The following is a 25000-nucleotide window of genomic DNA, read 5'->3' as shown; positions in this document are numbered from 1 at the left end:
TGACGTCAGGACTGTTTATATCAATGACGGTAAGTGGAAAGGGCAGGGGGCAGACTGGAAATCTCCAGGAGTTTTTCCTAGCTTGACGTGGGGAGTGTGCTCTGAAGCTGGGGCTTGCTGCTTTCAGCAAATCCCATTTAAAGGAAAAATCTGGGTTTTTAAAATAGTCACATGGAAAAGGTGATTACTGCCTTTTCTGAAAAAGATTCCTCTGGCACATTGCCCTCGAGCATCACAATCGCATTACTTTTAAAATGACAACATCGTACAGGTATGCACAGGCTGACTTCACTTACACTCCCATAACTCGCACACCCTCTCCCAGCTGCGGGGGGACCCGCAGGGAGGGTACAGGGCCCGGAGCCCCAGCAGCAGCTGCAGCAGCCGGAGAGCCAGGACCCCCGAGGCTCAGGGGCGGAGCGCGGCCGGAAGCCCCGCCCCCGGCGGCCCGGTCTCGGATGGCGCCTGCGCAGACCTGGGGCAGGGCGGGCCCTGGGCGGGGCTTCCCCGCGCAGCCGCCGTCGGCCCCGCCCCCATCGGCGTCCGGCGCTCGATTGCTCCTGTCTGGCGGCTTCAGCATGGCGGCGGGGGCGGCTGAGGTGGTGGCGGTCGGCTCAGCCCAGGAGTTTGAGGAGCTGCTGCGCCTCAGAGCCAAGTGAGCGGGGCGGCGGGCGGGAGGGGTGAGGGTCGCGGCAGCGGCGGGCGGAACGGCTCGGCCCGGCCCGGGCGGAGAGGCGGGCGCAGCCCCCGGGGCCCTGGTTCCGGGCGGCGGCGGCGGAGGAGCGGGGCCCGACCCCAGATCCCGGGCCCAACCCCGGCCCGCCGGGCGCTCGCAGGCCCGGGTCCCCACCCTCCAGCGCAGGCCCAGACCCGGACCCCGGGCGCGGCGACGCGGTGACCGAGCGCGGGGTGGGCAGGGGCGCGGAGACAGCCCCCATCGCGCCGCCCGCCGCCCGCGGTGACGGGAGGCCTGCGGGGGTCCGCGCCGCGGGGGCACCTGCTCGTCTCCCTTGGGAAGGACACCCACAGGGCTGCCCAGAGGCCGCGTTGGGGACAAATAGGGACCCGGACCTTCAGGGCTCGCGGGCGTCGCGGCGACTACTGCACCTGGCTTGGGGGGTCTGTCGCGTCCTCCGGCCCAGGCCTGGGGAGGCTGGTGGGCGACAGGGGAGGGAGCTGCGGCGTCGGTGGCCTGCGAGCGGCCCCCCGCTCGGCCCCCGACCAGCCAGGTGGATGGACCCTGGGCAGGGCTCACGCTGGGCCTCGGTTTCCTCACCGCGGGAGGGAGTGGAGCGGGGCCCCCCTCGGGGGTGGTTAAGCGAGGTGGCGCAGGGAGGTCACGCGCGCCGCCCCGCACTCGCGCCCTCGGCGTGGGCCCTCGGGGCTTCGGCGCCTGCGTGGAGCGCACGGGCAGGAAGGGCTCTCGGCTCACGCGGGGGCAGCGGGATTTCGCGGAGAGACAGGAGCCGCGTGGACCAGCGCGGGTGACGTGGGGAGGGCGCGAGTTCCCGCCTCGCTCGGAGCTGGCCCCGCGCTCCGGGGGTGATGAAGTTAAGAGCGTTAAAGCAGAACAGCCCCTTTGGCACAGTTTAGGGTCACCTGGAACATTGTTCAAGAAGAAAAAGGACGGGGACCGCCGTTTACTCAGTGATGAAAGGGGGTTTGGGGTTCATCCCACCGCCCACGCTAAAGCAGCGAGGTTTGGGGGTCCAGAGGCGGCCTCTCAAAAGGAGCAGGGCTTGTGTGGACCTGCCCTGCGTAAGTGAACTTGTCCCTGGAGCACGATTTTGCTGTTTCCCATTTTGTGTGTGTGTGTGTTTCGTTCTTTAAATGCTGTAGTCCTCACAGTCGGTAAAAGTTAAAATGTAAATGCCTTTTGGGTGAATTCTTGCCACTGGTCTATCCTCGAAGCGACGCAGGAAACACTATGCCACTCCCATAGTTTGCGTGGGCACAGAGGGCGTGATGCCAGGCACCTGGGAGGGTACAGGTTCCTGCAGCTTTTTGTGAAAATGGAAGCATGGGAGAATATTAAATAGCAGTCCTTAGTGTAATCGTTTAAAGCCCACTTTCCAAATCTTCACTTCTCTAGAATTTTACAATTTCATGAGTTGAAAAAAAGGTTTTTTTCTTAAATAATCTAATCACAGTGGGGATAGTAACTGCCATTTGCAGAGTAATTAAGGTTTTGCCTATTTGTAAAATATTTAACAGGATAGTGTTTTAAAATGGTTGCTGCAGATAAGAAAGGGTAGGAGCAGAACACCTGTAATAATAGAGAAACAGCTGTTTATTGAGCACTAATGGTTTCGAACCACAGTAGTAGGGGTTTGAACCTGGCCTTTCTCCGAGGTCTCCTTAAACGGCGCACTCTGCACTTGGGCTGTCCATGAAGGTGGAGAGAATGCTTTTCCGCATAGTCCAAGCTGGTGGCAGCATTCATGCCTGTTTCAGGTGTGTGTCTTTATGACAGTAGGTATTATGTACTTAATTGGAAAGTGGACGTTAAGCATCTAAATGTGAGAATATTATGGATAATGTGAAGTAACAATTAACATTAATATCATTCTTCAGTTTTCCAAGTGCTTTTATATTTTTGTTTGCTCTTCCCAACATCCCAGACTGTTAGTCATTGCTATTTCAGATGTGGAAGTTAAGAGAAAGTACTCTTTAAAACCATGTTAATAGTAAAGGAATTTAAGTTGTATGTGTGTTTTTTCTTTCTTTTTTGCATGTTGGTTCATACTCTTAAAAAGTTTGGTAATCTATTTTAATTTTTTAAAAATGTAATCATATCCCATGCCATTAAAAATTCTTTGACATGATTTTAATGGCTTTATAATATTTTGTTACATGACTGTTAAAAATTGTATTGTTAGACTATATATTTTTAGAGGTACTTGCTATGTAAAATAACGGGCAAGTATTCATATACATAAACCTTCGTCTCTTTAATTATGTTCATAGGATAGATACTTGAAAGTGTGTAAGAAGTTTCTGAAAGTTCCAGTTTAATTTTAACCAGCAGGATATTTCACTATATCTTTTTTTTTTTTTAAATATGTTTTTATTGATTTCAGAGAGAGGAAGGGAGAGGAAGAGAGAAAGATAGAAACATCAATGATGAGAGAGTCTTTGATTGATCGCCTCCTGCATACCCCCTGCCGGGGATAGAGCCTACAACCCGGGCACGTGCCCTGACCGGGAATCGAACCCCGATCTCCTGGATCCTAGGTCGATGCTTAGCTGCTGAGCCCTGCCAGCCGGGCATCAGTCTATCCTTTTTATCACTGAATATTACGATCTTAAAAATCTTTTTTCAATCTGGTAAAAAGTTGAGGCATTAACCTTATAATAAAATACCCAGGTCTTAATTGCTAGGTGTGATGAATTTTGACAATTGTATACACACAAGTAACCATCATTTAAAACAAGGGTAGAGAGCCCCAGAAAGTTTGTAGCCCCTTCCCAGGAATCCTCACCACTGACCTGCTTTCTGTAGACTTGATTTCCCTGTTCTTGGGCTTGCTGTAAATGGAGTCATGCAACTCCGGGCTCCTGTGTCTTGCTTTGCTCAGTATGTGTTTGAGATTCATTCCTGTTGTTGCATGTCTCCATAGCTGGTTCTTTTTTATTGCTGAGTAGTATTCCACCGTATGAATTTACAACAAGTTCTCCAGTTTGTGCACATTTGGGTTATTTCCAGGATTTGGCTTTTATGTCCAAGGCTGCTGTGAATGTTCTTGCATGGATTATTTGGGGGCTTGCTTCCCATTTCATCATGCCTTAGGTCTTGGGGTCCCCTTGTATACACTCCAGAGTCTCTGTGAGATGAGGCTGGAGCCTGCAGAGGCTCACGTGGGAAGGTTTTGAGGGGCCAGGTAGATCACTTCTGACCTGCATCCCAGCAGCCAGAACGCAGATCCAGGGTCCTGAACAGCTGCAAGGAAGATGGAAATGCAGCCTAGCTGTCTGCCCCAGAGGAAGAGGAAGCCGTGCTGGAGGACACACAGGCCTCTCTGCCCTAGACCTTGAGGTCACCTACTTGCACAGTGCAGCTTCCTAGTTCTGCTGATACAAATGACAATGCACTGCTTGGTAGCCCCACAGTGTGTCCTTTCCTGCCTTAGGTGGATCTCCCTTTAGAACTTCCTGCTCTCCTCGTTTTCCTTGGTGTATCCCGGGGCTGCTTTCCCTTCAGCATCAGTCCTATCTCTGCCCTTGTCATTATCTGTGGTTTCAGCAATGACCTTGCTACCTGGGAAAACAGGACTTCCAGAGGCATCTCCCAAGCCCTCCTTCTACTTGTCCCTCTCCCAACACCTGTACATTTATTTGTAGCTTCACCCATTATTGATGCCATTACTTCTGATCCAGAGGAGACAGTCTTTCTCAAGGTGAATTCCTCTAGATCTCCCCTTCTGTGGCCTCTGAGACCTCGCACACTCAACCCCTGTCTTCCTCAGCCTCTGCCTGTCCCCTCACAAAGTAAACTGTCCAGGTTTTCTTGTATTAAAACCCATTCCTTGATCCTGTCTTTGCCTTTGCCTCATTCTGTTTACAGCCAGATCTCTTAAAGAGCAGAGTTCTAGCAGTCTGCACTTCCTCATCTTCAATCTACACGCTGCAGTGTGACCTGCCCTGCCACCACTGGAGTTCCTCCCCATTGCTAGTTGTCCTTCCTGCTGCATCAGATGGTTGTCACCCCTTCCTTGACGTCTGGGAGGCCCTCTAATCATGCTGTACCTTTGGTCTACTACCTGGGCTCCTTTTCCTCCACCTGTCCTACTGCTTTCTGTTGAAGAGCCCAGAGGCTCTGACCAGGCCTCTGTCCCACTGCATGGATGTGCATGGTGCCAGACTGACTATTTCTTGATTCCCGAAGCTGCAGAACAAGTGCAGACTTCTTTCCTGAGTTCCAGATCATCAGGAACAGCCCATTAGACTCCCTTTCCACTCAGGTTGGCAGCTTCTGTACTATAGGATCTGTCGCTGAGCCAGAAACTCAGAGTCAGCTCTAGACTGTGCCTCCAGTGTCACCAAATCCTACCCCTCCTGCCTCTGAAACCCCAGTGCCTCCATTTGCTTCCATTCTCCTGACACTGGGTAGTAGGCACTTCATCCATTCTATTTTACTGTATTATTTTCTTTGCCCACAGGTTAGTTATCCTTGGTTCCTCTCTGCTTGTAACATATTTAAAACACGTTTCCTTTCTGATTTCTCAGATCTTTTTTTTTGTTTGTTAGGGGGATTATATTTGAACTTAGAATTTTATAAAACTAGGGTTTTTCATTTGGATATGAGGATAGACTTAAAGATATCTTTGGCAAGATAATTTTATATGAGAATAGTTGATAGATATATACAGAGATTCCTAAGAATTTCATCAACAGTTTGTTAATCCAGTATTAGTCTGTTCATACTATCAATTTTTAGAAAATCTTTTGTAGCATAATATAAAAAGTATGTCTTTGTAAAAAGCAGTTCAGTTTTTTCCATGTTTTCTACTTGGATGCTTTCATTTTCAACATTTTATTCCTGTTCCTATGGTTGCGATTATGCTCCTTCATCGTAGTACTGTGTTAATAAGGTAAATACTAACATTAACAGGAGTCATGCTTCTACTGTCGTTTTTTACGAACATTGTACTTTAGCTACAGAAATCTGGTCTCCACCTTCCTAAGGGTCTGAAAATAGAGGTGATTTACATGACTGTTAGTTGAGATGGATGACTATCCAGAACCACTTCATGTGAGCTAAGTAGTGACTCAAGAAATATCATTAACTTGAAAATTCACCTAAAAGATCCTTGTATCTCAGTCTGTGTTTAATACACAAAATTCTAGCAGAATGAAAAGAATTTGGGCAGGTCTCATAAAATCTTTTGGTGCTAGAGTTTAATCTATATCAGTATTTGCTTATTTCCAAAGATACCGTGATTTTTTAAAACGGCATTTTATTTATTTACAGGTCCCTCGTTGTGGTCCATTTTTGGGCACCATGGGCTCCGCAGTGTGTTCAGATGAACGACGTGATGGCAGAATTAGCCAAAGAACACCCCCAGGTTTCGTTTGTGAAGGTATTTCATGTTCAGTGTCATGTCTTTTGGGAGTTTATATGAACTAATGTGAGAGAGGAATTCCACATGTTTATAGTTGAGGTTGGGATCTTTTATTTTTGTACTAAACTTTTCTTAAAAATCTTAAAATAGTTTTGCATTTCTCAAGTACCAGCTAGTGTAAAACCACACTTTCCCTAACAGGTGTGTGGGACGATCAGGACCAGTATAGAGCAGAATAGGCTATGGGGGTGGGGGGGTGCCTGTGAGCAAAAGCAGACTAGATCACTTACTGTGGATAATTGTGGTTTTAATAGAGGAAAAATATTAACAGACACATTTCATTGAAAAGCTAGGCGTAATGTGGAAAGTGACTGAAGAAAGGGGGTGCAGGTGCTAGGAATGGGGGGACAGGAAGAGTTGCTCTCTGGATTGGGCAGACTTGCAGGAGAACCCGAAGGTTTTTCTAACTTGCTCAGGAAGCAGAGGACAAAGGAAGCTGGACAGTCTCTTGCTTTGTGTGTGTGTACCGAGTTCTGCATGCTGCATATCTGCAGTGTCTCTTGAGCGGGTAAGCACTGGGAACGTGATCATTGTGGCCTACTTGGTTTAGTACATTTAACACTATCATTTGGGGCTGGTACTGGTTTAGGCAAGAGGCCAGAATATGAGTTGAAAGTCTATGAATTATTGCAAAAGGGGCACACCCTCTATTCAAAAGCCTGTATCCTTAGGATTTAAAACAAACAAACAAACAAAAAATCCAAGCCTTATTTTTTAAAACCAGAATTTGAGTTCATAATACACATTGGTAAATATACCTGTAGATAGAGTTAAAAGTGACATCAGCTGGCCTTGTGTGCCACTTCCTATGTAAACTGAAAACACAGAGATTGCGCTAATTCATTTGTGCAGTAGGTGTATAATTTTCAGACAGTTTCTCTATAGATACGTGTGCTCTGAATAGGTATTGCAGTTAGATGGCTCAAAAATCAGAACTGAAAAGCTGTGCTGAGAAGCCTCACCGTGCTTCCTCCTGTCAGCTCTGTTGTCCCACCATAAGTAATTGCTTGTATTAATTTTGTATGAATCCTTCCAGTGTTTCTTTATGCAGATAGAGCATGTATGAATATAATGGCTAGCTTTTTAAAATTTAAGGACTTATTTAAAATTCCAATGAAATGTGTAATGTAACCTTAGAATGTAACCCTAAAATGTCCAGTATAAATAATAGAAGGGGACATTAAAACTGCATGTTTGGTCAGTGATAAAAGATAACGATTACAAGTGAAATGAATGATTAAACGTTTCAATCATAAGATTAATCAAGATGATGGTAATTGTCGTAAGTCTGCTTTTATGTGTATAATGTTACTGGTTTAGGTAGCACATTGTTCCTAGCTGCCATCTGAATGATTTATTTAACGGGACTCTACAGTTACTTCTCACATTGGTACCAGACTTGGCAGTGAGACTTTAAGTTGTTCAAGTGCTTAAGTGTCTCAGCAAGCCAAGGTCAGGAAGCCCTTATCTGTCGGAGATACCTGACCCCAACTGCATCTGCCGTTCTCGGGGAGGGTGACAGTGTAGATGGGTCACTTGTCCAGGTGTGGTTACTTTCTGGCTATTTGCTCTGTGGCACAGTTTTTCTTTCACTGGACGTCAAGGAGGGCAGAGGCAGTTGGCATGGAGTTTGTGAGGTGGATCATTTAAAAGACTGCTGTTGCTATTCCACAGTGAGCATCTGAGAAGTGAAATATTTGCAAGATCTAGTGGTATTTCCTAATAAGAGAGACAGTCATTGGAAGAGCTGGGGGAGAGCTTTGAGGCATAGGGTTAGCAGGTGCAGACTATTGGAGGGGCCGGCAAGGCCAATGGGGCTGGCGGGTAGCAGAGGAGGAGAGGGTATGACTTGTGGTTGGAGAGGTGGGCAAGGGCCAGGTGGCCCTGTGGGTAGTGGTAGAGTTTGGGTTGTATTCTGAGTGCAGTGGAAATGACACAGTCCGATTCCTAAGTCGATTACTCTGGCTCCTGTGGAGAATGGCTTGAAGGGGGTAAGGGTGCAGACTAGAAGCAGGTACACCAGTTAGGAGGCTATTTCACTAGGCCAGGTGAGAGATGCCCTGGACACTGGCAAGGAGAGAGCATTGAACTGATGTCAAGGGCTGAATCTGCTTATATTTTGGTGGGGGCATCCAGATGACCTTATATTTTGATGGATTGGATGTCAGGGATGAGGGAAATAAGATTAGTCAAGGTTGTCTCTTTTTTGATTTGAGCAACTGGATGGATTAAATGATAGGAACTCAGGTTTAGTGGGAGATGACAGAGAGAGATCCACGTGCCGATGTTGAGTGCTTACGTGGAGGTGACGGGAGAGGTCTGGCCTAGATGCAGCGTGGGTGTCATCGCCATATTGGGGCTACTTTGAGCTGTGGGGTTAGACGAAACCCATTGTAGGGGAGTGAGTGGATTAGCAGACTCAGAACCAAGTCCTGGGAGGTGTAGCCTCAGTGGTTGGCCAGAGGTGGAGGAAGAAGCCAGAGATGAGTCTACGAGTTAGAGAGGGAAGAGAAAGCAGAGAAAGGTCAGTGTGGTCATACTTACTGAATGACACAGAAAGGTCAGTAAAATGAGCAAAAATGGGTGACTGTTGGGCTTGGTAAAATGGCAACATGGCTCTGGAGCCAGACTGTCTCCCTCCACAACTCAACAGTGTTGTAATCTTGACCAAGTCACCCAACGTCTTCCAGGTCCACTTTCTTCTATAAGAAAGGTGTAATGACAGCACCTATAGTTGTGAGGATTAAATGAGTCAATATACAAATGCACCAGAACCCTGTCTGGCTGGGTTAAATCATAGCTATAAGCCATTAGTATCATGGTGGCCTCTGGTGACCCCTGGTAAATTGAAGTAGACTATAGAGAGAGGATGCCCCACCTCTGGATTTATCTTGTAGTCACACCCCCTGCCTCTGCTCACCCCTTCTCCACAGACCCACGGCACGCTGCTCGGGAAGGGTCCAGGTTTAAGATTCACTGTACAGGAAGCAAGTGGTCCCACCAAAGGCGTTCTGTGTGGTAGTCCATTTTGGAAATGTGCATATTTGGTTGGTCCTGAAGTCATGAGTAAAATCCTGGCTTTGAAATTTAATCTTCCTTTCTGATGGTTGTAGTAGAAAAGTTAACCGTATTGAAACAAGCACAGGCTTTGTAGTCAGGCACACTGGATTTGCTTCTCAGCTTGGCTGCCGGCCTGTGTGTCTTTGGACAAGTTACCCTGTACCTAGCCACCTGTGAAGTTGACATGATATGCTGCATACCTGTCCAGGTTGTAAGTAGGCTGGGCACGCTTATGTAAAGGGCCTGTCATGGTTTGTGACTCAGTAGGCCTTCCATGAAAGGCCTATCTGTTGTCCATCAGAGATATCTTCAGTGTCTTCTGAATGCAGATAATCATTAAATATTTGTATGTTTCTTTTCCATTTTCATTGTTATAACTCATGTTTTACAGTCAACAAAAATATTTCCAGAGTTTTAGTGCTGCAAAGGTTTTTGGACTTCACATACCCTTGATATTCTGGAGAGTGGCTGTGCCTTTATTGGTACTCCTGGCCTTTGCTCAGGAGGATTTGTCTGTCTCCATTGCCTTTGTCTGATTGCGATTGGTCTCGGGGAGCTCATAGAGGGGAGGCACATGTAGTGGTCCTTCCGCCTTCAGCAGGAATGTCAGGTGGCTCATTTACTTCCCAGAAGAGTGGTCAGTAAGGGACCTTACTGGAACCAGGAGTAATGTGAGAAGAGACCAGCTTTTCAAAGCATACAGTAATTTTTTATGCGTGAGGATGCTACCTGCTTTGTTCTGGGTTAAGACCATATTATCTTGTTTCTATTAGTGTAGCCCTCCTTTGGATTTGTACTTTGCTGTTAGAGTTCAGTCAGACCAAAGGTGGGTATTTATTGAGCCCAGTGCCCAGTCCACAGTGCGTGGTGGGCACTCCTCGATCTCAGTTGAAAGACAGGAGATAATGAACTCCCTTTGTCGTCACCTTTTCTGCTGCTCTTTGGTTTGACTGTGGAATTGTGGGAAAGAAGCCAGCACGGACATGTCTACACTTCATGAGAGTCTGTTCTGAAGAGCTGCCTCCCGTGCGTGGTCTTGTCTGTTCTTTTTCATTTTTATTGTACAGCTGATGTTGATTTAAAGTGTGTCTCGTTTTGCACATAAATACATTTAAAAATGAAAATAATTAAAAATATTGTTTCAAAAGGGTGTTCTAGAGAAGAAAGAATGAAGGTAGTAAAGCAGCACCCAAGAATAATTGAGGGGGAGAATCACCCAAGACAAATGGCTGTGCCTCCCACTAGCGTCAAGATTCACTTGTGTAGATTTGCTGGGTTGGTTAAAGCTCTAGCTAAAAATAGTGTTTCAAACCCAGTGGAAATCTTTCAGTCTTGGAAAAATACAGTAGATATATTTTTAAAACTTTTAACAGTATAATTTATCAATAAATTTTATTTCCTACAGGTATAATGTAAATACAGATTTTTATTGGTTTTAAAAAGTTTCATATTACATTGACAGTCCTATGAGGGAAAGATACAATATATGTCAGTTTTTTTCAAAGTGCACTGTTTATAAAGTCTTACATAAATAGCTTTATAGTAATTGTGTTCTAATTACTGGGAAATTGTGTTACTAAATGTGTTTCAAACCCTGGTGTCAGCTCTCACATGGTGTCTTGTTGAGGGGAATTAACAAGCATGCAGTCATTTCATTTTACAGGCACTCAAATGGGTGCAGAGACCCGAAGCAAGGAACCTGCAAAGTATCTGCTTTGTGCTCAGCAGCCTTGCAGGAGTTAAAAGTAAAATTTATCAGACATCAATAGTTTATTGAAGAAATACTCCTTTTTGCTTCATAATTTGCAGAAGGCTGCAACTGTCAGTCATGATGTACTGCCTCCTGAAATTAGTCAATAGAGCAAACAGCAAGAATTGCTGTGGGCAGAAAATAAGCACTGTAATCATGACATAACTGGGGTCAGTGATTTATGGATTTCAATATAGTAGTAGCTGCATATGATTGAAAATTTACTAGGTCACTAGTGCACCAAAAATTTTATTCACAGCCTCCAGGCATCTTTTGAAATGTGCAACAAAATAAAAACCTCTGAACCTGTTTTGACATTGCAGACTCAGTGGATGACATGCCAGCCCAGTGAGTCTCATTTAAATGTAAATGTGTCATAAACTTTTGTACCACACTCTTTAAAAAACATCAACTACTTGAAGGGATAATGCATGTGAAACTGGTTTACATATCGAAGTTGTCTAAAAGGAACTTTTTATAATCAAGCTTAAATTCTCTTATTTTAAAGTTGGAAGCTGAAGCCGTTCCTGAAGTATCTGAAAAATATGAAATTAGCTCTGTTCCCACCTTTCTGTTTTTCAAGGTAAGAAGAAAGCTGGCACAAGAGTCTCCCTCTGCCTGGGCCGCGGGGTTTCTGTTTTGGGTCCTTTGTCCTCTCCCCTGACCCCTGGACATTCCCATTGGGTTGTTCCTGGTTTTGCCCCTTTTTGTGGTCTTGGTGTTTGCTTGCCCGGGGCCGGGGGGAAGTGAGTGGATTGGAGGTCCAGCAGCCAGTACTGGAGCTTCTTGAGAACAATTCAGAAACATGCTGTAGACCCACAGTGTTTCCACGCTGGGTTTGAAGCTGGTTGCTAAGGGTGTGTGGACAGAGTAAAACCTTGGGCTGGTCCTGGTTTGATTAATGACTCCCTCAGGAAGCCGTGCAGATCTGTGCTTCGGGCGTCCCTGGGTGTTGCCACAGTCCCCAGTACCTCCTTTATACTTAATAAAGGACCCATCCCAGCCAGGGTGGGGAAGTCCTTTCTGTTTTAGGCGAGTCTCTGATATGGTTTGAGTTTGAGATGTAGAGGCGATGTTTACAGCCAGCACAGTGAGTCTCATTAAATGTAAACGTGTCATAAACTTGTTTGTACCACATTCTGAAAAACATCAACCACTTGAAGGGATTTGACACTTGAAAAATTTACAGATGTTTTCCTAGTATGTTCCCAAAAAGAAAAAAGAAAAAAAAAGAACAGTTATTTCTAAGATTGAGAAGCATTGCAGGCAGTTGGAGTCAGGTTTTTAAAAACTTTTCCAATAATAGTGTTGACCCCTTAAAAATTCGCTAGAACTATGGATTCATACTTGTTATAATTTTGGAGCTTAAAATATAGAGGTGATGAAAGAATGCCACACGTATTCTAAATGAGTTTTTTAACTTTAGAATTCTCAGAAAATTGACCAGTTAGATGGTGCACATGCCCCAGAGTTGACCAAAAAAGTTCAGCGACACGCATCTGTGGGCTCCCTCCCACCCAGTGGTAGTGAGCACCCCAAAGAAGACCTCAACATTCGCCTGAAGAAATTAATTCACGCTGCCCCCTGCATGCTGTTTATGAAAGGGACTCCGCAGGAGCCGCGCTGTGGTAAGATGCTGCTGTTAAGATCCTGTAACAAAGGGGCCTTCATCAGGATGGGTCAGACGAGGTGCTCACGCTGTTTTCATGCTGTGCCATGCATCGTATGCTTGGGTTCAGATACCTCCAGAAAATCAGAAAGGTTCTAATTCCCAGGGGTGTTAGATAATTAATTGGGTGATGTGAATTAGTTTGCACTACAGATGCAGAATGTTGGAACCAAAAGGCATCTTAGAAGTAGTCTAATTCAAGACCTTTGTTGTATGTGTAAGTAACCCAAAGATGTGAAGGCAGCTCAGCTTGCCCATGGTCTGTCTCCTGGGCAGAGTTGGGATTAGGTTCCAACTGCATATTGCTGGCTCCATGAATAGGCTTTTTGCCTGTTCTCTTAACTTAATGGTTAACAGTTACCCCTCCTTTGTGGCAGCCTCCTTTTACCACGTCCAGGGCCAGCAGTTTGCAGGGTTACTGGATTTTGCTAGTGTCCTGTGTCTGCCCTGGGTACTGCTGCCTGTCCTCTTGCCTCTCAGAATCTGATAACTGTGTTATTCACCCATCGCTGTCATTTCAAGTTTGTAGCTTATGCTAATTTAAAGAGTCCTAATTCTGTGTCTTATAGTCACTCTTGTTTTCTGAACCACATAGATGCTTGTGATTTTGTCCTTAAGTAAGTTTTACAATTATTTGACCCTCCCCTCCACCCCCGGTATTGGGCTTATGTTGTTTCCTTTGTACTATGCCGAGTACAGCAGTATTCTGCATAATCAGGCATTTAATGCCTTTGGATGGTGCTAAGACTCTAAGAGCAGTTGTTTCAACTGCACAGGAGGGGCTTTGTGAAGATAGGTGCTATTGATGGGATTGCTGCCTGTCCAGGGTGACTTTATGGAAATAGCCAGGCTTCCAAATAAATTTAATTGTAAATTCTTCCCTATACGGTTAGTAAATTACATATTAAATCACGAAAACTCTAGTTTAAAAGTGAAGTTTCAATATGAATTCTAAAGAAAATCATTTCTTTATCTCTCAGTTCTACTTGCAGAATTTCTTTGCCGATATTCACATGTCAGGTGGCCAGCTACTTATGTACTGAAGCTAACATGGTCTGTCTCAGAGCTAGTACAGAGAGCCACGGGCAGTCTCTGGGTGGTGCTTTGTTTTCAATGGAGGTTGCACTGCTTTACTTTCTGCCATCAGGCATGAAAGTCATTTCTTGTACTTTATGTGCTGACAATAACAGGACTTAGAATATCAGTCCAGTCCCTCTGTGAGTCTGGAGTGCTGCAGATCTGGCTGCAAAATGTGGGTGAACCTGTGTGATGGGTTAGACAGGTGAACCTACAGGAAAACCAATAGAATATTCTCTTCTCTTGGATCAAACAGTAGCATTCTCTCCATCTCTGCTGAATGATAACCTAATGAAATTGGCAAGTGGGCTAACTGAAGCTTGGGGCAGGTAACCAAGGTACCAGAGGTGAGGACAGATTCTGCCCCTTGCCACCTGCCTTGATAGCTCGAGGTGCAAGTCATTTACCCTCCTGTGCCTTCATTTCTTCCTTGGCAGAGGTGAAGGTTGGAGCCAGTCTCAGAAATCCTTTTCAGTTCACTTAGAAATAATCATTTTCCTGCTTTCCTTTTACTTAATTAGACTGAATTTATGATGTATTTATGGCCATTTTTATATTAACTGTCTGAGTGGCATTTAGAAGACTGTACAAATAAGTTAGAATAAGAAAAGCTGTAAAATATTTCAGAGCAATCTGGAAAGCATGATATTATAGACATTTAGGTAATAAAAGACCTAATTAGGGAATTAAAAGATTTTTAGATATCAAAGATTTTACAGTTTCATTCCAAGTACTAATTTTATTCTTTATAATTTTTATAACTACATTTAAAAAAAAATTATTTTTAAATTACAGTTGACATTCAATATTATTATTTTGTATTCCTTTCAGGTATACAGCATAGTGGTTGGACAATCAAATACTTGACAGAGTGTTTCCCCAATATTTCAAGTACCTATAACTACATTTTTAATAGGCTTTCTGTTTCCCCATACTTTGGTTTCTGTTACAACATGTCTTTCTGTCCCATATAGTAAGTAGATCATTTTACAGTGCTGGCAGTCTCTAATAAAATATCTGCCTAAGGATTCATTGGAAGGTGCTTTTATTTGTGCCCTGTTACTTCCTTCATTGACCCTGCTCCTGTTGTTTGCCTTTTTCTGTGCGCACTGAGACACACACTCTTATCTTTAAACTGTTTTCTTATAGGATTGTGCATGACTTTCACCTTCCTTCCTGAGCCTGGTTAGTGAGAAATTGTTTTGCTCTTCCGTTGGTGGGTTAGAGATGAAGCGTGGGCAGAGCCTCCTTTGTAAGCGCAATGGCCGCTGACTGCGTGGACTCGGGTGGCTGGTACCTCTGTGTTTTGCACAGAATTCACTTGGAAAGCTCTCCCGTCAGTAGTGCCCATGGCTCCTTTTGACTCCTTTGGTGGAGTAGAGCTACTCTTGCTTTTTGATTAGCTGGTCCCCACCTCACTTTCAGTTAATCAGGAAACATGAATAACATTTAAATTTTGTATTGAGGAAACCTTGAAAGCTGTTCCCGGGTCCACCCTGGAGTCTCCTTGGACTCAGCCTAGCCCCTGCCTGGTTTATGCCTCTGTCGACTTCACCTTTCCTTGGGCTCTGCCTACAGGATTGTAGAGTGTTGTGAGCCTGACATGTTGACAGGGTCTCAGTCGACAGGATTAGATCATCCTCATTTTGTGCTCCTCAGGGGGACAGACAGAGAGGGCCCGCATGTTTTAGGGAGATCTTTAAAAAGCACCGAGATGTACATCTTTTTAAGCAGAATGTTAAATCCTCAGACATGCAGGTTAATTAAGTTATTTGGGAATTCTTTTATCTATTTCAGTTAACAACGCTTTTAACAGAGTGAAAGGTATTTGACCACAGTACAGAAATTTCTCCTGCAGTGAGAGTCATGTAATTGGGTTTTACTTTTTAAGTCAGACACAAAAACATTGCAGGTTCAGAGTGTTCTTAGGGTTTCATTGTTAGTGATGAAACGTGGCAGTTAGGCTCATTGTTCATGGCTTCGTTCGCGGTGGAAATGGCTACGGGTAGAAAGAGTGGTTCTGTGGCAGTTAAACATGGTTTTCTACTTTTAAATATTTTTATTGCATGCATGCACTTTTCTTTAAAAAAGGGTGTGTAAATATTTTGTTATTAGAATAAAGCCTTCTTACTATTTTATCCTTAAGCATAACATTTCCAGTCTGCCACTTTAACCCTTAAAAACGAAACACTACCAATCAATCTTTCTAGTCTGCATGTAATTGCCTAAAGCTAAAACAAAGCTTTCTCTCAGCCAGTTACAGTAGAAATGAGTTAATATATTGGCAGCAGAATAACTGTCAGCAATCGGCCGTTAGCTGTTTACTAATGAACTCCCGGATGAATAAAAAATTTCAGAATCAGTGTTTACTTCAGGCTGTACATGAACTTAACACTTCAGTTGTAGGAAAAGCAGCTTCTACACAAATAAATACGGCAGGGGAGACAAAAGTAGGTTTATAGTTGCTCATATGGAAAATAATACAATGATTAATAAATAATAATACAAGAATAAGCTGTGTGTTTGTGTCCTCGCAGCGGTAAACCTGTTTATCCGCCCTGTACCGTGTTTCCTCTCAGCCAGCTATGGGCTGGGAGGTGCTTGGAGCTTACCATAGAGCCACGTTTTAGTAGGAAAGGTGCTGTCCTCTGGCATCAAGTAGAGCCTGTTCTTGAAATAACCTCATACTCAATTTTATGATTTTATTTTATTTACAAATGATTGCTGATGCTGTTAAATCTGTTTTAAATTTTCCAGAGACTTAGGACTGTCTGAAAAGAAGAATGGTGGGGTGTGAAGGAGTCCCGAATACTGGAAACAGTTGGGAAGGCTTAGCTTACGGAAAGAAAAATAGCCCCTTTCAGACAAGACTAATAGATTATAAAAGACCGATATTCACCCTCTTACTCTCAGCACTAATGTCATCCTAAGAAAATGATGTCAAAAAAGTACGGAACAAAAATGTGTCACCAAAGTATAATAAAATCATGGAGCATGAGATGGTCACTAGGGTGCAGGGGAAAATCACATAACGTACTTTGGGGAATGTAAATAGTTTGAAAAAAGAAACTGTCAAGTTATGACACCAGATGAGAAAGAACACCCTCAGCTTATTGACAGCTCATATATAAGAGCAGAGGGGGCAGCTTTGAAATCAGTGTACGGAAGTACCCATATTAGACAAAACAGAACATATTCACCTAATTTTTAATTTCTTCTATTTAGAGTAGTAAAGATTGAGAACTGCTAGGGTGGCTACACGGGATATAGTAACAGGGAATAGAAACCAAACCGAATTGGATTTCCAGTGTGGTCAAGTAGTGGTTAAAAATAACTACTGTAGAGCTTTCTCTTCCCCCAGTATTGATTCTCATAGATGCACAGAACAGAGCTGGGAGGGTCTGTCCAGAGTGTCCAAGTCAGCCACCTGATTGATGGGGCGGGACAGGTCGGGGAGGTGGCTGCCTAGGGCTTACCTGTGACTCCCCTGGGTGGATGGAGCCAGGTGCAGGGCTTGAGGCTTTGCTTTTTGACTAGTACTGTTTCTTTTACAACAAAAAATGTGCCTGATATCAAAAAGGAACTTTGATAAACACACACATTTTTTAAAAAATTTCACAAGTGTATGAAAAAGTTAAATCATACCTGAACATGTGGTATGTGGTTTAGCGTTAGATAAGGTGTTCTTGGAATTTGTTTTCTCTTTACACACTATTCAGATATGCTTATTAAATCACTGGCAGAATAGAGGCAGGCATCTATGTTTCGTAGATATATGTACTCTGAATTCAAAATTGTGTGTATGTATATGAACGAGAGAGAAACTAAGTTTTCTATTTTCTTTTTCCGTATGCAGGTTTTAGCAAGCAGATGGTGGAAATTCTCAACAAACATAAGATTCAGTTTAGCAGTTTCGATATCTTCTCAGATGAAGAAGTTCGTCAGGGCCTCAAAACCTATTCCAACTGGCCCACCTATCCCCAGCTCTATGTTTCTGGCGAGCTCATTGGAGGACTTGACATTGTGAAGGTTAGAATTTGGAAGTCTGTACCGGGTATAGAGTCTTCCGTAGAGTGTAGTTTCATAAGTGCTGTAATAAGTTTAAAGTGTAAATTTCTCAAGAACCTCTACATTTGCCAGCCTGAGTCTGGAACATATACATAGCATTTCTGATGAGATGATTGTGACTGGAGTTTGTTAGGGTGTGACCAGGATTTACCTATAAACGTTTTCTTCAATGGGCACATGTGTTTATTTCAGGAGCTGGAAGCATCTGAAGAACTAGATACAATTTGCCCCAAAGCCCCCAAATTAGAGGAAAGGTAAGTGTTTTAAGAGTTTTAAGTAGTCTGTCATTATTTTAAAAATATTTTTAAATTCTCAGTTTTGCATTGCCTTTCATACAGAAATCAGAGATTGTGTTGTATGCCAAGGTCAGCATTCTGTGTGTGCAGTCAGACAAGTCACGCTAACTCGGCAAGGTCTGATTTAGGCTGGGGGAAGTTTTGTGTCAGTTTAATGATTAAGTGCAGGATATTCTTTGTTTTATAGAAATGTCATTGCCACAATGGGACGACCAAGTTTTAGTTGTCTCTGTGCATTTCGGAGCCAGGATTCAGCTGTCTTGATGTCTAGGTTTTGGTCACCGGTCCTGCTCGTGGCATAAGCCTGGTTCTTTGTTTTCCTACATGCGGCCCTGGTGCTGCTGCCGTCACTGTCCCACTGGAGCCCTGGAGTGGGAGTGGGACAGCCAGTGCTGTGTATGTGGTGCCTGCACACACACGAGATTCTCGTTGCTTTTCCAGACCACGAGAACTTCACATCCAGGGAGATTTCGGGCTGTAAAATCCTTCCGACTCGTTTTATGAAGCATCTCAATCAGCTTTTAGACATTTTATCTTATAGAAATTTTGGACTTTGGACTATAGGGAGACTTAAAGGAATTTTTATTGCAATAAATATGAATTAATGTAGAGGTTTAAAAAGGAATTTTTTTGATGTGTAACAGCATCAGGCATTCATTGTTGGTGCTTCCGATTGTAAGATAAAGCTTTCTCTTGTCCCTTTGTTGCCATTTAACATTTTGAGAATTTCTAAGTGTTTAAAAATGAACACCTGATTTATCTATCCTTGATTAATAAAACAATCCTTATAAATAGCATTTCATATATGTCAAGCCGACCTTTAAGTGGTGCACTTTCTCAAATGGTTTACACCCTTTCCTGCCTTTTTGGTAAGAAAATGATGCTGCTCGTCCCTTTGTGACTCCAGGGTCCTCTCCTGAGCTCTCCTCGTGGCCCTGGAGGCTGTGTGGCCTCAGACTGCTGTGGTCGTGTCCTGCTTGTCTTTGCTTTTCATTTGCTCTCTGTTGGATCCACCTGTGTCTCCTGTGGTCAGGCACCAATGGATGACTGTCTAGAATTGTATAGGAAGTTCATTGTATTTTGGGTAATAATTTAAAGGGCTCCTGGTGGGAAAAGTGCAGAAGCCAGAATTCCTGGGCTTGGTGACATCTCTGAGTGGGACAGAGGGACCTGTTTGCTTCCCTGGATCCAGGTGGTAGTTACTAGGTGAGAGATTGGGATCAGCATCGTGCTATTTCTTACTGTTTTTTTGAGAATTAGCTAATAGCACTGTATTGAGAGTGCACGACTTGCGCTTCCATTTATGACAACTTTATTCTTTGAGGAGATTTGGAGCCATGAGTGATCCAGAGAGACAGGGACAGGAGGAGAACATGGTGAGGGGGCCACCATGCGGCCTAGAGGGTCATCAGCAGCCATTGTCCTCACGCTAACTGTTCTGAGATCTGTTTCTAAACTCTAGGCTAATATGCAGATGGTGAAAATTCTTATAGCAAGTTAGCTCCTAATGTTTGAAAGATTGCCTGAAATTCCAGCCTGAAGTTAAGTTGAGAGCATTTGATTTTAGCAGCTAGTATTAGTGGTGTTCCTAGACTTAGCGCTGCCCCTTGGGTAGCCATGTGCGCACTCAGTGTGCGGAGCTGTGCACAGCCTCAGGATGAGAGGGAACGCGCAGGATGGAGTGCTGGAGGTTCTGGATGGGCCCCTGATTGAACAGTTCCTTACTGAATTGGGTATTATTATTTTCTTAGAACTGAGTTGATGGGCTTAAATTGCAACTTGAAGGAACATTTGTTGCCTTAAAAAGCCATATTGTATTTTACAGCAGCTTAGGGAGAGAGAGAGATACAGGAAAATGTCAATGCATTTGCTTGTTTAATGCCACTAAGAGCTGTGAACTATCTTCCTGCTCCCCCTCAGCATGCACGTTCTGAGCGGAGCGAGAGTGGGCTTTAATAACTGAGCTGAGCCGTTCCATGTCATTTTTCTCTCTTTAGGCTCAAAGTACTGACAAATAAAGCTTCTGTGATGCTCTTTATGAAAGGAAACAAACAGGTAAAGGACTCAAAAATGGTTTTGCGTGTAATTTCTTTTGATGTTAACATCTGCAGCAAGGGGACACTTACTGTCTTTTTCCCAGCTTTAGCTAATGAAGCCGCGGAGGTACCAGGAAGTTATCTGGGCCTTAATTGGTGCTTATGGACATCAAACCAAGTCATCTGCATTTTCTGGCTGTGTCCTCAGCATCTCAGTGGGGTGCGTTTCTTTCTGTGGCCAGACTCTGTCAGCTGACTGGTCAGCACTGCTGGCACTCCCTGCTCTGTGAGTTGCTGTCATGACCATGACTTTATCCACAGAGTGCAGTCTGGTCACTGTGCTTGCTGAGTCCTGGAACCTCATGGTTCTTGGGTTTGCAGCTGGAGACCATCCTTGGAAGTGTCCAGGACAGACAAGTAAACCCTGGCTGCCTCCTGTGTGCTCAGTACTTGTTTGATAAATGAGTGAAATGGTTTTGGCAGTTTTCTGTAACTGCATATTTGTCTTTTTCTAAAGAGAGTTCTTAATGTTTATCAAATTCTCAAAGGGCCTGCCCCTAACTGGTTGAGAACCACCGATACATTGACTTCCCCCTAAAGTCCATTTTGTCCTGTGGCTCCTCTGATGTCAGGGCCACATTTGTTTGTAACAGGGGTTCTTGTAGCTTCCTTGACAGCCTCACAGAGCCTCACTTTCCCCTTCTGTGAACAGATGGCAGATGCTTCACAGCGTCTCAGAACGAGGTCGCGGTAACTCGTGTGGAAGTTAATGTAACTAATACAGTGGAACAGCTAGTGTATGTATGGAATTAGTTAATGTAACTCATAATGAAAGCAGTATGACTAGGAAGGTGATCATGGGAATTTCAACATGATCGCTGGGTAAGGACCTGGATTCTCTGACTAGTGTGCACTGTACATGTATTAAAACAAAGTAGTGGAACTGATAGTACCCAGTAGTTTTTTTGGTGATTATTTTTATTCTCAAAACACTTTTTTATGGAAGCCCAAACAGTCTTTGTGCATTTTGGGAACATAATTATTAACGTCATTAAGATGTTTGTGGGTACCAAGTCTGTCCTCAGGATTGATGGGGTTCGGGATCCTATGCCTGAAAAAGGTGAGATTTCCATAACCTCAGGAAGTGTGGATCTCTAGTGGGGTGTAGTGGAGCAGGAAAGTGACGATGGTGGCAGAAATGCTGAATGTTGAGATCCTCTGTGTAAGTGACGTCTCAGGAGGGTATCAGGGTTACTCGGAGGGACTTCCGACCACAAAGATTAGAAGCTACTGGACACACCTTCCCGATGGTGACAGACTGATGTGAGTCTGTGGGCTGTGCGTCTAGGATGGTGTCTGGGGGGTCAGTACTTGGAGTTGCAGGGAGGGTGCCAGGTGTCTTCTGGACCCTCACCTGTCTGACTGCCCTGTGATGTGAAGGGGCCCTGGGAGGTCTGTCCATGCCCACGGCAGAGCCGTAGGGGCAGCCATGCATGGGTCGTGTGGAAAAGTAGCACATCTTCAATTTTTTTCTCTACATTTAGGAAGCTAAGTGTGGATTCAGCAAACAGATTCTGGAAATACTAAATAGTACCGGGTAAGTACGTCTTCTGTTTGAGAAATTCTGACTCTTCAGTTACGTCTGTACCTTGTATTTCCCGTCTGTTCGTTCTTGCTGTTCTGCTCTGTGAGTGCTTCATGTTCGATTACAATGGAGCGTTCTGGCCAGTGCCAGACCCTAGCTCACATAAGTGTGTTGGGGTGACTTATTCTGAGTAGTGTGTGACAGATTAAGAAGTAAAATCTTTTCTGTTTTTCTACAGTTAATTTTGTTACCACCAAAACGGTTTATTTACTTTTCTTGAGTATTTTAAAAGCACGAATAGGTGCTACAGTGTCTGTGTAAAACTGAGCTGCCTGTTAAAGCGCTTCTCCTTTTTGCAGTGTTGAGTTTGAGACATTCGACGTTCTGGAAGACGGAGACGTAAGTTCCTGGCTGATGTCCCTTGTCTGTCTGTCCGCGCTCGGGCCTGATTGGCAGGTCTCAGGCTCCTTTTGTTTCCACAGGTTCGGCAGGGATTGAAAACCTTCTCCAATTGGCCAACATACCCGCAGCTCTATGTGAAAGGGGAGCTCATTGGCGGGCTGGACATCGTTAAGGTGAGGTCCCAGCCCATCTGGCGCCCTAAGCAGCTGAGAGCTGGGGCATGCTGGCAAATTAGAATTTCATTTTTAACAGGAGCCCTCGGGCTGTCCTTGCTGCGTTTCTCTTCTGGCCTCACATCCAGTCGCTGCTATACCAGTGTTACCATGTCTAGGGCTGTCATGGCCTGTCATCTCACTGCCACTGCTGTGTCAGACTGTCCTCACCGCTCACCTGAGCTAGTCTCTCCCTTGCTGTGGGGCCTCTCCCGACACTGGCTGCTCCTCCGGGGAGCCCCTCCAGTAGTACTGCTTCTAGTTCTGTTGGAGATTAAAGTTTTAAACTCGCACTTTGTAATGTGAAAAAGGCTGAGGCTGACCTGCGTGACCAGTGCTGTGGGTCGCAGGTTTTATAAACGTGGCCTTCCCATGCAGAGGCTGCTCTCCTGGTTCTTCTCTATGCAGGTGTCTCCGGCTGGCTTCCAGGTTTGACATCACACTGTTCAAGCAAACCAGGGAGGCATTTTTCTAGTAAACAATCTTACTCCCGGTGGAAAAAAAAGTCTAACTTAGTAGCTTTTGAATAGCCCGGAAGCAACAGAAAGAGATCTGTATTTGTTATTTTATACATGTGTTTTATTTTTGTAAGACACAACAGTCTTCAGACCCCAAATTCTCTCGAGCCTGCTCTTGTCTGAGTGGTTTATAGCCTGTACCTGAGCCATCGGTGACTCCTGGGAAGATACAATCAATAAATCTCACTTAATTCTACAGCCTCGCTGCTCGGGCAGCCTCTTCTTAGGTACATAGCAGGGTGTTCGCTATATAACTTTATGCTTACCTGCCGAGAACATAGATGTTTGGAAATTTGTTCTTTGGGAAGATAACTGGGAACAGCTCTTGGATCGGCAGTTTGGTGTGTTTCTTGAAGAGTGGGTTCTTCATCTGTAGTTCAGTTAAGACATCGGTTATGTTCCAGGGGGTCTGTGCTGGCTTTTCTGTCGAATGGGTGATTGGCTAAATGAATTAGTAAGTCAGTGGCTCAGTCTCCTGTCCTGAGGACCTTAGCCACTGATTAACATGGACTCAGTGAGTTAACCTTAGCTCTGAAGAGCCTACTCCTGCAGAGTTTGGAGAGAGTCAGAGTATTTAGATCCATTTGCCCTTTAAATTGCCCATGAGGACAGTTGTTGTGTCTCAGGACTCATGCCGACCAGCACACTGCTCTAGTGCAGCAGCCCGAGAGAAGCCTCGTCCCCGTCACCAGAGGAGGGGTCACAGACCTGAAGAAGCAGGCGAGCTGTCTGCGATGCCACATCCAGGAAGTCCTTGAGGCCACATTCTACCTGAGGCCACCGGCCTTCTGGGGCGTGTGCTCAGTACGGCCATGTGCATCCTTAGGTGCAGCAGAGTGCTGTTTCCTGGGTAGCAGATCCCAAGACATCACTGAGGACTGTGAGCGCCTGTAACAGGATCGCACCCACCTGGGTTTAATCCAGAGATGAGCTCGAGTGGGGTTACTGATTGATGTTCAGGTTGCTTCGTAAGAACCTGACATGTGACATCAAATTAATATTTTAAACTAGAAAATCTTACCCTTTTTTGTCACATTTTACACTTGATGGCCATATTCCAAATTTTCTGAAAGATAGGCACAAAATGCTTCTGAATTACTATGTCTTACTTGGTTTCTGGCCTTTACATTTATATTTACGCAGTAGTGCTGTTGCTTTTCCAGGTTGGGTTGGAGTAGTGACATGGGCAGCGGGTGTTGTGTGCACGTTTGTGTGGACAGTAACACCTCACTGCCTTTCCTTCAGTCACTTGGTTTCCTCCCCCATCTGTCATTGCTGTTGTTTAAATAGGAGGCTTCACTGTCTGTCCCAGTTGCTGCATTCACTAAGGCTAAACAGTCTGCTGGCTTTAGAGAAACCTTTTACCTTAATTTTGTAACCTGACAGTCGTCTGATGGTTTGTGTGGCCTCATACTTAGAGTGTTTGGTGAACTGGTGTCTTTCTGTTCTCTGATGCAGATACAGTCTCTAGTTAGGTTGTTTTCTACATGTATGTGTACATGTTACTGTTTTCTTTTTTATTTTTAGGAACTGAAAGAAAACGGTGAATTGCTGCCTACACTGAAAGGAGAAAATTAATAAATGTTACACATGTTGCCCAACTAGTGCAGGAAATACTTAGTTACAGCCACACAGCTCCGGGCCAGGCCCCATCCTGGACTCGGGGAGGAAGGGCTTCCTCCCATCGCTCTATTCCACGGGCTGTGCTAAAGAAATATATGTTACGTTTTCCCACCAAAAACAGAATGCAATAAACATCTTCGAATTCAATTAAAACCATCGTGTAAAAAAAAAGTATGTTTTTACAGTGATATTCAACTGTAATGTCTTTATAGTATGTCTTTACAGTGACCTGACCATAATGAACTCACTTTAAATCTCTTTCCTAACCTGTGGGCTCCTTGTAGCAGCTATGAACAGACTGTCTCAGCAAATGGAGAAGGGTGGTGGAGTCTGATCCACCACGATGTTTACAGCGCTCACAGACCAGACCAATGGCTCCCCTCACTGGCCAGAGGCCTCTTTACAGCGTGGAGAAGTTCACATGAACCTGTTTTCTGACAGCTTTGCTGAGCCGGCACTGGTGGGACTGGAGGTGGTGCAGGGCGACTCAGGATCATTTCAGGGAGCCCAGTGGTGTGCTCCTGGGAGCAGTGCAGACGCAGCGGCCCTGCTGGAGCCGGGCCCAGCAGGCACTTTACACAG

The 25000-nt window shown here is 44.7% G+C and overlaps 1 protein-coding gene across 1 annotated transcript; it reads left to right on the top strand.

Moving 5' to 3' along the window:
- Window positions 1-567: 567 nt before the first annotated feature.
- On the top strand, window positions 568-24571 carry GLRX3 (glutaredoxin 3). The gene is made up of 11 exons (XM_087824006.1): window positions 568-655; window positions 5972-6080; window positions 11441-11515; window positions 12359-12560; window positions 17535-17707; window positions 17939-18000; window positions 20040-20097; window positions 21623-21675; window positions 22023-22062; window positions 22146-22238; window positions 24323-24571. The coding sequence occupies exons 1-11, from the start codon at window positions 579-581 to the stop codon at window positions 24371-24373; spliced, it is 993 nt and encodes a 330-aa protein (XP_087680132.1). The 5' UTR covers window positions 568-578; the 3' UTR covers window positions 24374-24571.
- Window positions 24572-25000: the final 429 nt, after the last annotated feature.

The sequence above is a fragment of the Miniopterus natalensis genome, chromosome 14 (genome assembly GCF_054644295.1).
Source record: "Miniopterus natalensis isolate mMinNat1 chromosome 14, mMinNat1.hap1, whole genome shotgun sequence".
Taxonomy (NCBI): domain Eukaryota; kingdom Metazoa; phylum Chordata; class Mammalia; order Chiroptera; family Miniopteridae; genus Miniopterus; species Miniopterus natalensis.
The sequence above is the reverse complement of the archived record's forward strand: the minus strand, read 5'-3'. Positions and strand labels throughout refer to the sequence as shown.